We start from the raw sequence: 15,961 nt of genomic DNA, 5'->3' as shown, positions 1-15,961 counted from the left end.
TGTGTGTGTGTGTGTGTGTGTGTGTGTGTGTGTGTGTGTGTGTGTGTGTGTGTGTGTGTGTGTGTGTGTGTGTGTGTGTGTGTGTGTGTGTGTGTGTGTGTGTGTGTGTGTGTGTGTGTGTGTGTGTGTGTGTGTGTGTGTGTGTGTGTGTTTTAAAGTCCCCATACATACTGTCTGTCTGTGTACCAAATGTGTGGATGCCATGCCATGCTGAATCAACCAAGTATCAACTATTATTTTCTCTAAAATACATTGGATTGCTATTGTATTGTGATTGTAGAATATTCACTACAACTCACATTACTTGCCCATGTGATTTCCTTTTTTTAATCAGTTAAAAGCTTGCAAAACCATGACTTCATCAAATTACCATAGTGATTTGGACACCCAAGTGTCTCTAAGCAAGAGGAAAGTGGAATCATTATGTGTTCAAAACATGGAGGTGGTCGTTTGCACACACATAGTCTTTAAATGCAACAAACTGTTTTACTGGGCTGCTTTCTGTTGTGAATAAATGCATGACAACATATTACAAAAATTATAAAGAATATACTTAAAACTATAAAGAAACTTATGAATTTGCGTCATTTGGGAACATTTGACAACGCTCTAAGAAAGAATGTTGTAGTGACTGAAACTTCCAAATGCTAACATCATTTATCTCTTCACTTGAAATAGCAAGGTCTAATATTCTCTTTCAATATCATCACAGACAAAGCTTTAGAGAGCTACACGTGTAGCTCACTGAGAATAATATGACAAGGACAGCAGAGGTTAATCTAACTTCATTGTTGTCTCTAATGTGAGGTTTGGTTTAGGCGGTCTGTTGTGCTACGGGTTGCTCAATGTCTGGTGTTGTGCAGTGTGTCTGGTGATACATGGCTTGTCGTTTAAAAGTGGTCCAGTTTATCATGTCGTGCTGGCCTGGCCTGTCCTGTCATCTCTCAGCCTGTCACCTTCCTAATGGGAGGCCATCCGTCATCCATAAACACAAGCTAATGCTGTCTATTTGTATGAACTCCTGTCTGGAGATCAGGTCTGGACACAATCCCCTTCACACATGTAGCGCACATCAGGAGATTGTCCGTGTGAGAAGCATTCTCACTTACTGAAAATACTTCCATTGCTTCAGGCAAGGGGTTGGCGCTTGCAAAAAGCGTGCACGACATGACACAGATTACATCGCATTATCAGAGTTCGGTCATAAACAACCAAATGTCTTTCCCGTCCTTGAATGTGCATTGGCCCTCTCTTGTCTTTGAATTTGTCTGTGCCGGTCTCTTCAGACTATTTGTTGGCATTTTTGTGAATATGACCTACTTCTTCACTCTTGGATGTTCGTTTTCCTTTGGTTTTATGCCAGCAGAAATAGAAATGTCATAAACATGACCACTTGCTCGCCTTGAATGTCCCCTTTATGGATGATGGACGAAGTAGGGAGGAAGATGTTTTAATGCATTTGGAAACTGTCAGATCAGTTATGGTCCGACTAAAGAATCAGGCGTAAAACAAAGAAATGAAGACTCATCAACATAACATACAGTATCTGGCTAGCGCCAAAAAATTGTTAATAAAACAATTCTAAAGTAGAAGCTGTTTTCTTTTGCTTCAATATTTGATATGACTCCCTGAAAACTAGCACTTGGTCAAATGAATCGCAGTTTCTTTGGCAGATGCTGATAGTTTTACTCAGAAGTTGGTGTAATGGTGTGGGGAATATATTCTCAGAACACATTAAGATGAAATGACACTGGTATTGATTTCTGTGTAAAAAGTGGGTTTCAGGCAACAGCGAAAGTAATCAGATACAACAGTCAAAGGCAAAGTGGATCTCAGCCCACATATAAAACATAAAGCAAGCATCTGAAAAAAGCAAAAAGGAGTAGAAAGGTTTGAAGGACTTGAACTGATATTGTAATGGAACATGTAACTTTTATAAAAAAAAAAGCCAACCTGTGATAACATCATTGTGATAACGTTGAAGAACATCACATCATTATAAGTTCCGTCTGCCAGACAAGCTATAACTCCTAGTTAAAATAAAGAGACAGATTGTTGAATCAGTGGACTGGCTTTCAGCATATTAACACTTGTCTGCTTCAGCCTGCTTTGTCCCCATTACAGTCTGAATGCTTTCTTGCTTTCCTACACAAGCCAGGTGTGTGTATATTGGTTGACACGTCTCCGACCACGCAGTAATTGGTTGCAAATCAAAGAACCTTAATCAGTAAGTAGGCAGAATGTCATTGCTAATATAGACAGCCATCTTTCTTCTACTCACACACCTTTCTTTCTTTTCAATGAGGATTCAACCACATCTCCTTTTATTCTCACTTCTATCCATTCTTCTGTCCTACTGTACATCTATTCTCTGCCTAAATCTTCTCCCCTGTTCTCTTAACTCTCATCTCCTCTTTCTATGTCCTTTCCTCTCCTCTTTTACTTCCTTTCACTTTATCTGTTCTCATCCCTTCTCCTCTTTTTATTTCTCTTCTCTCCCCAATTCCACTGGCACCACGCAGCAGTCGTTGTAGCGGAACTCCATCCTTAATGAAGATGAAACAGCCCAGTGTGTGCGCACGAACATTGCAGTGAATTGCCTCCAAATTAAATAAATGTCTTGCCCCTCGTTTTTCCACCTCTGCTCCAATTAATGTGTATTTTTCTCTTCCCTTTTCAGCTTCATCAAACACAGTAGGATCTTACCAGCAGCATTTCAACTCATTATGGTAGGAGACCAATTTCACCGAATCAATTCATCTATATTCTCAGCCAATCAGCAATTCCCTTGGTCATGCAGTCAGTCAATCAGTCGAGTCTTACAATCAGCTATTCAAACTCTGTTATCACATCTGTATCCTTTTTTGGCAATTTTCCTTTGCATTTTATTACAGCTCAATTGTATTCTGTCTCCTTCCTCTCTTACGCGCTCCAACCGAACCCTTATAGACCAAGTTATGTAAATGAGTCTTGAGTGGTGTTGACCTATTAGAGGGCTGGTGTAATTGACTGGCAGGTCATCCACAGAGAGCAGGAAGGGTTAATAGAGTGAGAATTTGGACTCTGCTATTAAGATACCACATACACGCATGCACACAGACACGCAGCACTTGCCTGTTATCAGCCAAGCATAACAACGTTTCCAGTAAACAATTTATTTCACCTGACCCTTTTTGCATACGCACAATCTAATGAACACAGAAGCAGTGCGATCTGTTTTCAGCGAACCGAAACACTTGTACTGCAGCAAACAATTTCAGTTTACACACACACACGCACGCACGCACGCACGCACGCACGCACGCACGCACGCACGCACGCACGCACGCACGCACGCACGCACGCACGCACGCACGCACGCACGCACGCACGCACGCACACACACACACACACACACACACACACACACACACACACACACACACACACACACACACACACACACACACACACACACACACACACACACACACACACACACACACACACACACACACACACAAACTCTAAATAATCAGTGTTCTGCATGGCTGCCTGTCCAGCCCTGAATAGCTGATGCAGAATGTTAAACACTGTAATCCAACAGCCTGATTAACTCCTCTCCTGATTGTTTACTCCCGTCTGAACTGGTCATGTCAGGATCCATTAGTGCCGTCTGTAAAGCTCACCTTGGATTGATTTATGCTGCCTGAAACTCTGTGATGTGGATTGATTACACCTGCCACTGGCGATCACACTTGTCATGGAGAAACTCACCTAATTCTATTTGTCTACATGATAAAGTAGTTTCTACTCCAGACATGAAAGGACGTCAGGAAACCGAAACGCCCATGTTTCTCTGACTGTTTGGTTGTCGTGGCTGAGGAGGCAGAGACTCATCACAGTGGGTTGCAGTTAAATACTTTTACAAATCCTGCCTGACTTTTACAGTACATTCTGTAGATCCACCACCAAAACATGCTCAATGCTATCTGAGTAAAGGTGCTGGACCATGAGTCACTAAGTTAAAATTCGCTTTGGTTTCCTCGTTGATCCCTGTCACGTTTACGCTTTCAGGGATGAACACGATAGTCCTTTCACGGCTCATTAGTCCATAGAGATCAAAATAAATGAGTCATTTGTTGTCACTGACAGGCAGGTTGTCCTAGGTGTGAATTGATGTCATTGCCTTCAGCCTCAGGCTACTGCACATGATGAGTACCATTCAGGCTTATCGGCCCGTACACAGATCACACCGATGCGCGCAGACCCCGCAGGCAGAGCTGGTGTGTCTGCGAGTGGATCAAATAGTGAAATGAGGGCAGGAGACAGAAGGAAAAGTGGATTACTGCAGGAGGAAAGAGACAAGGTTTTGCAAGGAGGAGAAAGAAAAGAAGAGGGAGGGCGAAAAGCGAAGGAGGAGAAGGGAGAAATTGATGAGAGGGGTGGGAGGAAAGTGTAGACTACAGCCTTGCTCCTTTGTCTCTTAAAACCCAATTCATTATCAAAGGTCACGAGTCAACCCTCCTCTGATAAAGAAAATGAATTTGATCCTGTGCTGCAGTAACAATTTTCACAGTTGGCAGAATATGATTCTCAGATAAAACATCAAATGATCTCCCAGGTTGAGATCATTTTGGCATAGGACTGTGCTTCTGGCAAACCGTTTCACAGATGTGTATTTAAGCAACATAATGTTTCTGTATTTCTGCAATTGAGTGCCCCCACAGTTTCAGAATACAATTCACTTATACACTGCTGTGGTACATATGGACAGCTAACATGCATTTGTTATGATTACATTAGTGATAATAAAAAAACGACCAAGTCGATATATTGGTTAGCACTGCCAAACATCAAGTAAGTCAATAAGTGAGACATTGCAGGCCATCTAGTCTTACTTACTGATGGAAAAGGAAAATAGTAAGTTTTCCATTTGCATTGCGACCTAATGTTCTGAAACAGAGTCAGAGCATTACCCTGGTAGCATGCTACTGGCCTCTTTCTCGTCAGTTTGGTTTTTCTTTACTTCCTCCTTCAACGTCCTCAATTTCTTTGTTCCAACCATGATGTCCAAATAGGCTGCTCAAGTTGGGACTGTTGACTGCGTGCCCAGGTCTGATGCTGTAACAAAAATGCTAGCAATGAGTAAAGTTTTCCATCAGAAAACTCTGTAAATCACCAAAAGTCTAAGCATAACAGCCTGAAAACATCATAGGGAAAAGCAGAACATATTATATCCAGATAAAATGATCAAGTTTCTTCAAAATGATCTGAGTGCCTTCAAGCCTCACGCACGTTTCTCTGGATATTATATGACCCATAAAAAGTTATAGTGCAATAATGTGGTGAAAGTGGTACACACAGACAGCATTATCCCTACTACAAGTCAGTGTAGCATCAAAGTAACTTTGAAGCTGTTATTTTTAGGTAAAATAGTTTCATAATGTTACTTCAATGGTAGACTTTGGAAAAACTGAAGTGTTGTTTGCAGTAGTTCAACCCTTGGAGAAATGTGCAGCAATGATGACATGTCCATCACACCGTGTCCATCTCTCTAATAAACAATGAAAGGCCTGGGCAGAAGTCCCCTGTATCACCGAACCCTGTATGAAAACACAGTACTGTGGCAAATGACTCTGTATAAGATCCCATAATCAATTGGTCATTAGGCTATGGCTGTGTAACATAAGACGGTGCTTATTGTGAGGTGAGTTTGAAGAATTACATAAGTCCATGACCAAATATTGCTTTATAGTAGGGCCGGGACTCGATTAAAATTTTTTATCTAATTAATTACAGGCTTTGTAATTAATTAATCGCAATTAATCGCATTTTTAATCACATATAAATATTTGACCTGAGAACAGTGAGAAGCAATTTTTTTCACATGGATTTTAGTATACCATTGAATAATGACTGAATACATAAGCTTAAGCAACAAAACATTGTTTATTTTTTTTCAAGGTGGTACTTAACCAAGACCAACAGAAAAGTGCAATTTTTGCCATAAAGTGTAGCAATAGCATATTTAGGAATATAGTACATTTCAGAGATTCAGGTAGCCTATAGGTAGGTAGACCTTCTGTAAACTATAACACTTTGTTTTTTAAGTAAAACACAATACTTTCAAGTACATTCAGAACATTGGAAATTAGAATTATTAGAAAACATCTCTCTGTTGCTTCAGAGGCCATAACAGACTTTGTTGATTTACCAACAGTTGATTTAAAAAATCTAATCAATTTCAGTCCAACTCTCTCAATAACCTTGGCCAAAACAATAAACAGTTCAACATAAAGTGCCAGTTGCACCAACAACATAATAAATAGTTCAACATAAAGTGTACTGTACCATTTAAAATAAAATAAAACAGTGCCAGTGATTGACCTCAATCCCTCCTATTCTTCCAATATCCTGATGAAAAATAAAATCTCTCTGTTGCATAGGCCACTGTTTGATCAACACGAATTGGGTGTGGGTCCTTGTACTCCGAGTCGGGCTAACGTCCACGCTAGCTTCCACGCTAGCTGCTATATGTTTTGCATTGAGGTGATACTTGAGGCTTGATGTGCTGCGGTGATATGCGAATTCCTTTTTGCATAATTTGCAAACAACCGTGCTCTTATTGACGCTTCCATCCGTCCGTTTTTTAAAACAAAATGTCCCATCCACGGGGCCAACCAAAGCGGTCTCATCAGCCTGTTCGTTCATGTTTGACTATTGTTCACTGTGGTTTGTTGTTGTCTGAAGTCATGAACGTTAGTTGGTGCTCCAGTATAATCGGTACCCCTGAAACTCATCCAGTGAGAAACGTTACGCGGTGCAAAAATAAGTGCGATTAAAATGCGTTAATTTTTTTAACGCGTTAATTTTTGTGTAATTAATTCATCTTAATTAACGCGTTAAAGTCCCGGCCCTACTTTATAGATAAATGGTGCTGACAATGCTTGGAGGTTCACTGCATATTTAAATTATATATCATGAAAAATGCACTTTGTGATGTCTTTTATACATAAACATGTGTCCCGGGTGCGTCGGGGAACTCACGCAGTGTCAGAAAATAAAACCCTCTCTCTTTTCCTCTGTACCCAAATCTTTTAAAAACGGGTGTACAACGAGCGGATACAGATTTCCATCCGCTGTGACGTGTCCATCCGCTGTGACGTCGGCAGACCCACAGAAAGTTGCTATCAGAAGCAATGCCTGGCGTGTTTTGGACGTAATCTCGTCTTTGTTTACATTAGCAAGCTTCGCTAACACTTAGAGCTAACCTGTACTGTAGAGCACATGTGTTTTAAAAAGCAGGAAATGAAAAAAGAACTCACCATGTGATAAACCTGCAAGAGAAAAAGCATTTGAGCTCCATACTGTTTCAGAAATAATCCTTGACGTGGTTTAAACAGGATGGCGTTTTATCACAGCAGAATTTAACTTTATATCCTGTAGGATTCTGATCAGGCATTAGCTCCGCCTCCTCTTCTTTCTTTTTTTCAAGCTAAGGACCCAAAATCTGCCTTTCTCTAACAGAGCTGCAAAAGAGGGGTTTGAGCAGTATGAGGGATGGCTACAATGGGTGATGTGTTAAGTATTTTGAAAAAAAAATTCACAGACATGTTTTGTATAGGTATGGCCCTACAATATATTTTTCAAATCTAGCATGATAGGTCCACTTTAAGCTTTCACATGTTTAATATTAGAACGTAGATGTGAATTTAGACCAAGACAAACATCTACATAGAAAACCTTGTGTATGAATCATGAGATATACAGTTGTTGTTGTTGTTGTTGTTAGCTGACATTTAACCTTGTTATAATATCTCTTTCTTCTCTTTTCTGTAGGCTAACAGTAGTAACGTCAGCAGTGGGATGGTCCAGAGTGCAGTGGCCTTGCTGTGTAATCTCAGTGGACACACCGTCTTGGACCTGGAGCCACTATATCAACAAGGTACATTATCTCTACATACAGTATATGCTTGAAGAAGGGAGGATTAAACTCTCTTACACTAGTAATATTATTTCTTGGTTAAATAAGCAATTCCTATAATAGAGGCTCTTCTGTCATCGACCCTACTGCACAGTATCATTATATTGTTTCTACACTGCTAGCATCAGTTACTGTCATGGCACTTGTTGACATCTTGTTTTCCCCAGCCTGCTGTCCTACAGCACCACAAAGCTTGTTCTGGTCAACGACCTTGGATATTTGTCTGTCTCTGGGTGCACGAGGCAATGTATTCTGTCCTTCAGCTATGGTGAATCTCAATAATATTAGAATTTATTTTCAATTGCAAAGAGGGGGGGGAATCAAATCCGTGGTGCGTGTCCTCTGGGAGTGAGGAAGTTTTTTAGGAAGTCAGGTCATTTTAGGCCCGTTTTATCACCCAATAGCTAATTTAGGATTAGGAGGGAGGAATAGTAAGGCACAAGGCTTAGGAATGTAGGGATACAGCCTAGATCTAGCATTAGAGAATGAATGCAGTCAATTAAAGATTTACAAGAAAACGTTTACAAACGTGTGTGTGTGTTTTGCTGTACTCAAATGTCTACTAAGGGCTGTCTCTTTCACTTATTGTGTGACTCATTCTGTCTATCCATCATTCCTCTGCACCCCTGCCTCCCCAAAATCCTCTCCTTCTATTTCCATTGGGTCAGCAGTGGGGAGGTTCAGTAGTCAGCATCATTATCGTCCAATCAGCTCTCCTCTCAACAAGAAACTGTCAACCCAGCACTAATACTGGCCGGGCAATTAATGCTCCGCTCCTCTCCTCTATACTATCCTCTTCTATCCTGTCCTCTTCTATCCTGTCCTCTTCTATCCTCTCCTCTTTTATCATGTCCTCTTCTATCCTGTCATTTCCTCTCCTTCCTTTCCTCTCCTTTCCTCTCCTCTCCCCTCTTTCCATTTTTTCAATCCAGCTCACATCTTGCCCCATCATCTTCTCTTCTGCCATGCCTCTGTTCTCATTTTCCCCTTCTCCCTTTCTCCCCTATCCTCTATGTTAGGCTCCTCTTGTACCTTCTTCTCCTCCTCCAATCTTCCCCCCTTCTTTGAGTCATGGTTCTTTCCGGATCAGTGTGGCAATAAAGGAGTAAAAGGGAGAGGAGGAGAGAAAAGGTGAAGGGAGGAAGCGTGTATAATTGGCTTTTTAAGGTGTGACAGAGAGAGGTGGAGGTGGAGGTGGTGTGTGTGTGTGTGTGTGTGTGTGTGTGTGTGTGTGTGTGTGTGTGTGTGTGTGTGTGTGTGTGTGTGTGTGTGTGTGTGTGTGTGTGTGTGTGTGTGTGTGTGTGTGTGTGTGTGTGTGTGTGTGTGTGTGTGTGTGTGTGTGTGTGTGTGTTGGGAGGAAATGAAATAGACAGTGAAGAAGAGCAAAATAGGGAGATGTTTTTATGCTACTGTGAATGTATTTATGCTTATGTCTATGTGTGAGACGTTCGGTGTGTGTGTGTGTGGGCGCCGATGGATGCAGGAGCGCCTAATATGTGTGTGTAAGAGAGAGAGAGGAGATGAGGTTTATAATTGGGCAGATTTGCTTCCAACTGAGATAATACCCCCTGGGGAATGAAGACAGAGGGAGCTAAGAGAGAACGGCAGAGATAGGGAAGGCGAACGAAACAACAGAAAGAAAAAAGAAGATGACAAAAAGCATGAGAGAGAAGAGAGAAGGAAAAAATGACACAGTCAGGAAGGCAAAAAGTGGTAAAGTAAAAAGGAAAGCAGAGAGGAAGAATGGGATATAGTGAGCGGGAACATGTGGTGCATTTGGGTGAGACAGGGAGCAGTGACGAGAGAGGAGAAATGTGAGGTTAAAATGAGTGACAACTTGATAGAGGGAGAGACAGAGAGTCGGGAAGCAAAGGTTGACTTGATGTGGGAGTAAGAGACACTTCCTACACAATTATTATTTTATATGATTGTGGATGGTTCAGTTTTAATTTTTGAACACAGTGCAGCCTAATTTAGAGAGTCTAGCTTGTAATCTGATTATATAAGGATGTGAAGCCTAAAGTTTCTCCGCTTACAGTGGATTTGACATTCATTTTTCCGGTGCATTAACAAGCAGACTGTGTGATTTGATAAGAAATAGACACATGTAGAGCATATCATTTAGTAGAAATTCAGCCCAACAGTTAAGTCGTGTTTGCATCCTGGTCTTGTGGTTCTGAAAAGGTCTCTGTTAGTTAAAATTGTTTGCTTGTCCTTTAATTCATTAAAGAAGTCCTCAGGGACTTATTGTGTCTTCTGAATCCTTGAGTGTCTTTGAGGTTCCTCTTCGGGTTGTTATTTCTCTTGACCTTCTGTGAAGCTCAGTGGACTTTTTGAGGTAATTGCCTCTGAGCCGGTGTTATCGTGTGTCGGTGGAACTTGCATCTACAGTATAAATTGCCATTTCAAATTGGGTTCAGTTTATTTCCCCAAACGTAAAAAAATGCTATAATGGTTCCTGCACACCGTGTCCATATGTGTCCAATCAATTATGCCCCCTAGCGTAAATTATACTATAAAGATCTGTCTTCCATATTAATGTGTTCGTATCAGTACTCAGGAGGTCATTGGAGTGTCACTTTTGCATTAAAGCAATCAATAAGAAAGTTTTGGCAGTAAATGTGGGATGTTTTTTAATCTGTCTTGAGTTTATGCTCAGCATAGATTGTATTGATACAATTCCTTGCAATCCCTGCCTACCGGACAAAATATAATGACGTATAATAAATCAAATATATCATTTAAGTACATTTTATTTTACAAAGAACAACATCCCAGTGCAAATAAGCTGTTACAGAATGTTCATATATTTAAATATGTGGTGATATTCCTTTAACCTCCCCATAATTTGGACCTGTCTGCTGCATTCGACACTGTAAATCATCAGATCCTCCTTCGCACTCTCCAAGAACTTGGAGTTTCAGGCTCTGCACTTTCCCTCCTCACCTCATACCTCAAAGACCGCACCTACAGGGTAACTTGGAGAGGGTCCGAGTCCGACCTTTGTCAATTAACTACAGGGGTCCCTCAGGGCTCTGTTCTTGGTCCCCTCCTCTTCTCCTTGTACACAAACTCGCTCGGATCAGTCATTAGCCCGCATGGTTTTTCATACCACTGCTACGCTGACGACACCCAATTAACTGAAAACTCATCTCTTTCGACTCCACTTCCAGCGATAGAACTATTAACAAAGCACTTATATACTAATAAAGGGCTGGCTTATCTAAAGCCAGTTGAGTAGCACTTGAAATGTTTGGCTCTATGAAACCTGATGTACTTATATGATTCTGTTTTCTTCAAGTTTGTACTTTGTTGGTCGAACGCACTTATTGTAAGTCGCTTTGGATAAAAGCGTCAGCTAAATGCAATGTAATGTAATGTAATAATATTTACATAACTATCACTAATTTATGTAATTACCAACAATTAACAAGGCCCACATTTTAGGGTTTGTCTGCATCTTAAAAGTAACGAAGAGTGCAAAACCTGGGGGGACACTTTTTTGCTTCTGGATTTAAAGCGAGTCAGGTTGTTTTATTGACCAATGCATGAATACTTAATACTAAGTGCAATACAGAATAAGATTGAAATGGTCACATCAATTAGCTATAGGAAGGGACCAAAAACATGTTTACATACATTCTAGACAGCGCATTGTGAATAATAAAATATGTTTTCTATTAATATCAAGATGAAAATCAGTAAAAGAGCTGATACGAAAAAAAGTCATAGGCCTGAAAAATCAATTGGGATTTTTGTATTCATTATATACCTTGCTTAGGGTTGAAGAAGACTTACTAAAAATCAGCATACTCTGATGGGGAAAGTTACATTATTGAACCGATGTTCCCTTTTTTAAAACAAAAATAAAACGTTATCCATTAATCGTATGTAACCTTCCTACTTTGCTCAGACAGTAATGCTCTGAGCCATCCTCCTGTTGATTCCCAATAGAACTCATTTCGCAGTGGTTTATAAATAGATCATACCGCAAAGCATTGTCGAATGTCTATTTTTAACCTAGTTAAAGTCCAAGCTCCAAAATAGGACAGACCTCAATGTTTTTCAGTCATAAATTCACTTTATGAAATTTACTCCAGTCTTAAAATGAACAAGTATCATTTATACATATGACTTTTTTTTAATTGACTTGTTAGTATATATCCCTCTGATCACTCTTAGTTATGTCCTCCCCCATACACATACACAGTGTAGCCATGCATACACGTCCAAACACGTCAGTCACAGTGAAACTCATTATTACATGACGCACAAAGACACTGACACTCATCCTGGGTGTGCTCCATAAACATTTGACATAAACCTGCATACAAATCTCCTCAGTAAAAGCTTTTGTGTGTACAGTCTTTCATCAAACTGACTGACAAAACCAAACCAAAAAATAAATAACTTTGCAGGCTAATCGCATATCATATAACAGCACTTGCTTTTTTGGTTCCATTCTCTGAATAAATCCATCACAATACATGAGCTCCTCTTATTACTCTCCAATTATTTTTCATAGAACACTGTCAACAGTTTGTGCTTAGTTTGGGAAACTTGCAAAAGCTGATGTTTAAAACCATTTATCCTTTCCTTTAAGTTTGTATGACTTTAGAAAAATGGCAGAGTGCATGACTAAATGAAGGGTACAGAAGGTCAAGCCTTTATTTTAAATTGGAGACTGCGATTGTCCTATTGCTTTCAGATAAGTAGGCATTCAGTCAGCTGAGAACAATTGAGAAGAATAGATGGTAATAAAAACCATGGCAGTGCAGACTCTGCTTGCAGGCATTGATGCCGATGTCACATTCCTTCTGTAGTATCGATATGGATCCAGACACCTTTTTAGGGTGCGAGTGATTTGTCTATTCACGTTGTTGATATTAAATCAGTAAATGTATTTTGTTGAGCATTGCAGGTCAAATCAAGTCAAATTAGTGGCTTTGCGCAAAGAAGAATCATGCGTCATTTATGAGCAACGTCAATGACTTAATGATACAGTGGGGCAAAAAAGTATTTAGTCAGCCAGCAAATGTTCAAGTTCTCGCACTTAAAAATATGAGAGAGGCCTGTAATTTTCATCCTAGGTATACCCCAACTATGAGAGACAAAATGAGAGAAAAAAAATCCAGAAAATCACATTGTCTGATTTTTAAAGAATGTATTTGCAAATTATGGTGTAAAATAAGTATTTGGTCAATAACAAAAATTCATCTCAATACTTTGTTATATACCCTTTGTTGGCAATGACAGAGGTCAAACGTTTTCTGTAAGTCTTCACAAGGTTTTCACACACTGCTGCTGGTATTTTGGCCCATTCCTCCATGCAGATCTCCTCTAGAGCAGTGATGTTTTGGCACTGTCGCTGGGCAACACAGACTTTCAACTCCCTCCAAAGATTTTCTATGGGGTTGAGATCTGGAGACTGGCTAGGCCACTCCAGGACCTTGAAATGCTTCTTACGAAGCCACTCCTTTGTTGCCCGGGCAGTGTGTTTGGGATCATTGTCATGCTGAAAGACCCAGCCACGTTTCATCTTCAATGCCCTTTGCTGATGGAAGGAGGTTTTCACTCAAAATCTCACGATACATGGCCCCATTCATTCTTTCCTTTACACGGATCAGTCGTCCTGGTCCCTTTGCAGAAAAACAGCCCCAAAGCATGATGTTTCCACCCCCATGTTTCACAGTAGGTATGGTGTTCTTTGGATGCAACTCAGCATTCTTTCTCCTCCAAACACGTCTAGTTGAGTTTTTACCAAAAAGTTCTATTTTGGTTTCATCTGACCATATGACATTCTTCCAATCGTCTTCTGGATCATCAAAATGCTCTCTAGCAAACTTCAGACGGGCCTGGACATGTACTGGCTTAAGCAGGGGGACACGTCTGGCACTGCAGGATTTGAGTCCCTGGCGGTGTAGTGTGTTACTGATGGTAGCCTTTGTTACTTTGGTCCCAGCTCTCTGCAGGTCATTGACTAGGTCCCCCCGTGTGGTTCTGGGATTTTTGCTCACCGTTCTTGTGATCATTTTGGAGTGTGAATGTTTGAGGTTGTGGACAGGTGTCTTTTATACTGATAACGAGTTCAAACAGGTGCCATTAATACAGTTAACAAGTGGAGGACAGAGGAGGCTCTTAAAGAAGAAGTTATAGGTCTGTGAGAGCCAGAAATCTTGTTTGTTTTTAGGTGACCAAATACTTATTTTCCACCATAATTTGCAAATAAATTCAGACAATGTGATTTTCTGGATTTTTTTTTCTCATTTTGTCTCTCATAGTTGAGGTGTACCTAGGATGAAAATTACAGGCCTCTCATCTTTTTAAGTGGGAGAACTTGCACAATTGGTGGCTGACTAAATACTTTTTGGCCCCACTGTATGTGTATCAATGTAATATAACATAGTTTAGCATTTACAATAACTCTTTTCATCAGGTGGTTTGAGCATATGCTTTACATTTGAACGTACCCAATGAAAGACTGTTTGTTTTTGATAAATGCAGCTGTAATGCATTGTAGATAGATTCTCAAATATCAGGAAGATTTAGAGAATTCATTTGATTGTATATCCTGTTTTTTATTTGGTAATAATGGTTCTGTATAGTGATGGCAGCTATTTTGACCAGATACATTAATGAAAGAATCATTTTAAACATATATCTAGAACAGAGTTTTCTTGTGACCAGCACTGCATTGTCGCTTCACATTATCAGCAGAAGAGGTCTGTGTTGAACATTCCAAAATAGAGCAGTCTGTATGAGGCAGCTTGACAAAGTAACAGTACATCTCACTGACAGCAGGCTAGGTTGATAGCTTTCTAGTGTCTGCAGTGTTGCCTTTTGCCTCACAAAAATAAACACACAACGTCTACATTCTAAATAAAGATCTATCGGAATAGAAAATAACACTGGGTGTGTTTTCCCCAGTGAAGACAGTCATTTAACTGTTACCTTTTTGTGCACAGGAAATTAAAACGAAGTTCAACTTTGCAGTTATTGATAGCCAAAGTACTGGCACAGTGTTTATTTATTGGAAGGCATGTGTCATGACAAACTATTCAGGGCAGAGTCAACCCAGTTTCCACTTCCAGAGATGTGCAGTGAGAACACCCCGGGGACAGGAGCGTTAATAGCTCACTACACAGATCCAGCTGCAAAATGCAAGGTATCTTTTGAGTCATGTTACATTTAATGAGCAAAAGAACATGATTTTGCACTTTAGTTAGAGCCATTTATTCATGGCTTAGAAAGGGTTGTCAGCTTTACAACCTGTTCTACATTGGACCGTTTTCTAGAGAGGGATAGAGTGAGGGAAGGAACAGAGACATGAAGAGGAGTACAAAAAGTATTTTTAGATAGCATCTGATTAGAGTTATCTGTTGTTGTTGTTGTTGTTACCATTCTGTGGACTTTCAACACGCACAGCCCTGAGTTATGTTTAAATAGTTAAATATGGAATTCTGTTATTTTTCTCTGCCGGACAAATTGGTGACAATGAATATTGCTAATCGACTCGAGGGCGAGTGTCTCTCCCCCCCCCACAGGTATTGATTTACTGTGGAGTCGAAGCAGAGCCTGCAGCTACTGATGTTCTCAGGTCAGGCTCAGGTATGCTGTTATCCTGCATCCTAACATGCTTGTAGGAGAGAAACAAAGGTGTGTTGGGGGTTTTGGATTGTATAAGCAGAGTGGGGGTTACAATCTTTCACTTTAGCTCATATGAATTACCTATTGAGGGGATTGATCTGTAAATATGATATATCATAATGACAATGGAGGGACAGGAAGCTAAAGTGCTTAATGTTTTCCAACAAGAAGAGTATTTTGCTAGCACGATCATGTGCTTAGGGTCTGTTATGATGTTACCTCTGCAATTTATATGAGTACTTTGCTGTGTAAACTGTCACCAGAGTGTAAAATAATACGTTTTGGTATCAACAACCAAACATCTGTTTAATACTTTACCCAATGACTCTCCCTCTACTGCACAGGCCT

General features: G+C 40.2%; 1 protein-coding gene across 6 annotated transcripts in view; it reads left to right on the top strand.

Moving 5' to 3' along the window:
* The window catches only part of ulk4 (unc-51 like kinase 4), an 81,459-nt gene that overhangs the window by 47,937 nt on the left and 17,561 nt on the right, over window positions 1-15,961 (top strand). For 5 of the 6 annotated variants that reach the window (XR_013810248.1, XM_079693500.1, XM_079693499.1 and 2 more), the window contains 3 exons: window positions 2,681-2,729; window positions 7,822-7,927; window positions 15,958-15,961. The exon at window positions 15,958-15,961 is cut by the window's right edge and continues 163 nt beyond it. Coding sequence is in view for 5 of the 6 variants with exons in the window: in XM_079693500.1 (XP_079549626.1) it covers window positions 2,681-2,729; window positions 7,822-7,927; window positions 15,958-15,961 (159 nt within the window). In the remaining variant the exon portion in view is untranslated. Of the gene's footprint in view, window positions 1-2,103; window positions 2,228-2,680; window positions 2,730-7,821; window positions 7,928-15,957 lie in introns of those variants that run through there. The other variant, XM_079693501.1, reaches the window with a different exon arrangement.

Source organism: Notothenia rossii, assembly GCF_949606895.1.
Source record: "Notothenia rossii genome assembly, chromosome: 7".
Taxonomy (NCBI): domain Eukaryota; kingdom Metazoa; phylum Chordata; class Actinopteri; order Perciformes; family Nototheniidae; genus Notothenia; species Notothenia rossii.
Note: the sequence above shows the minus strand (reverse complement) of the source record. Positions and strands in the feature narration are given on the sequence as shown.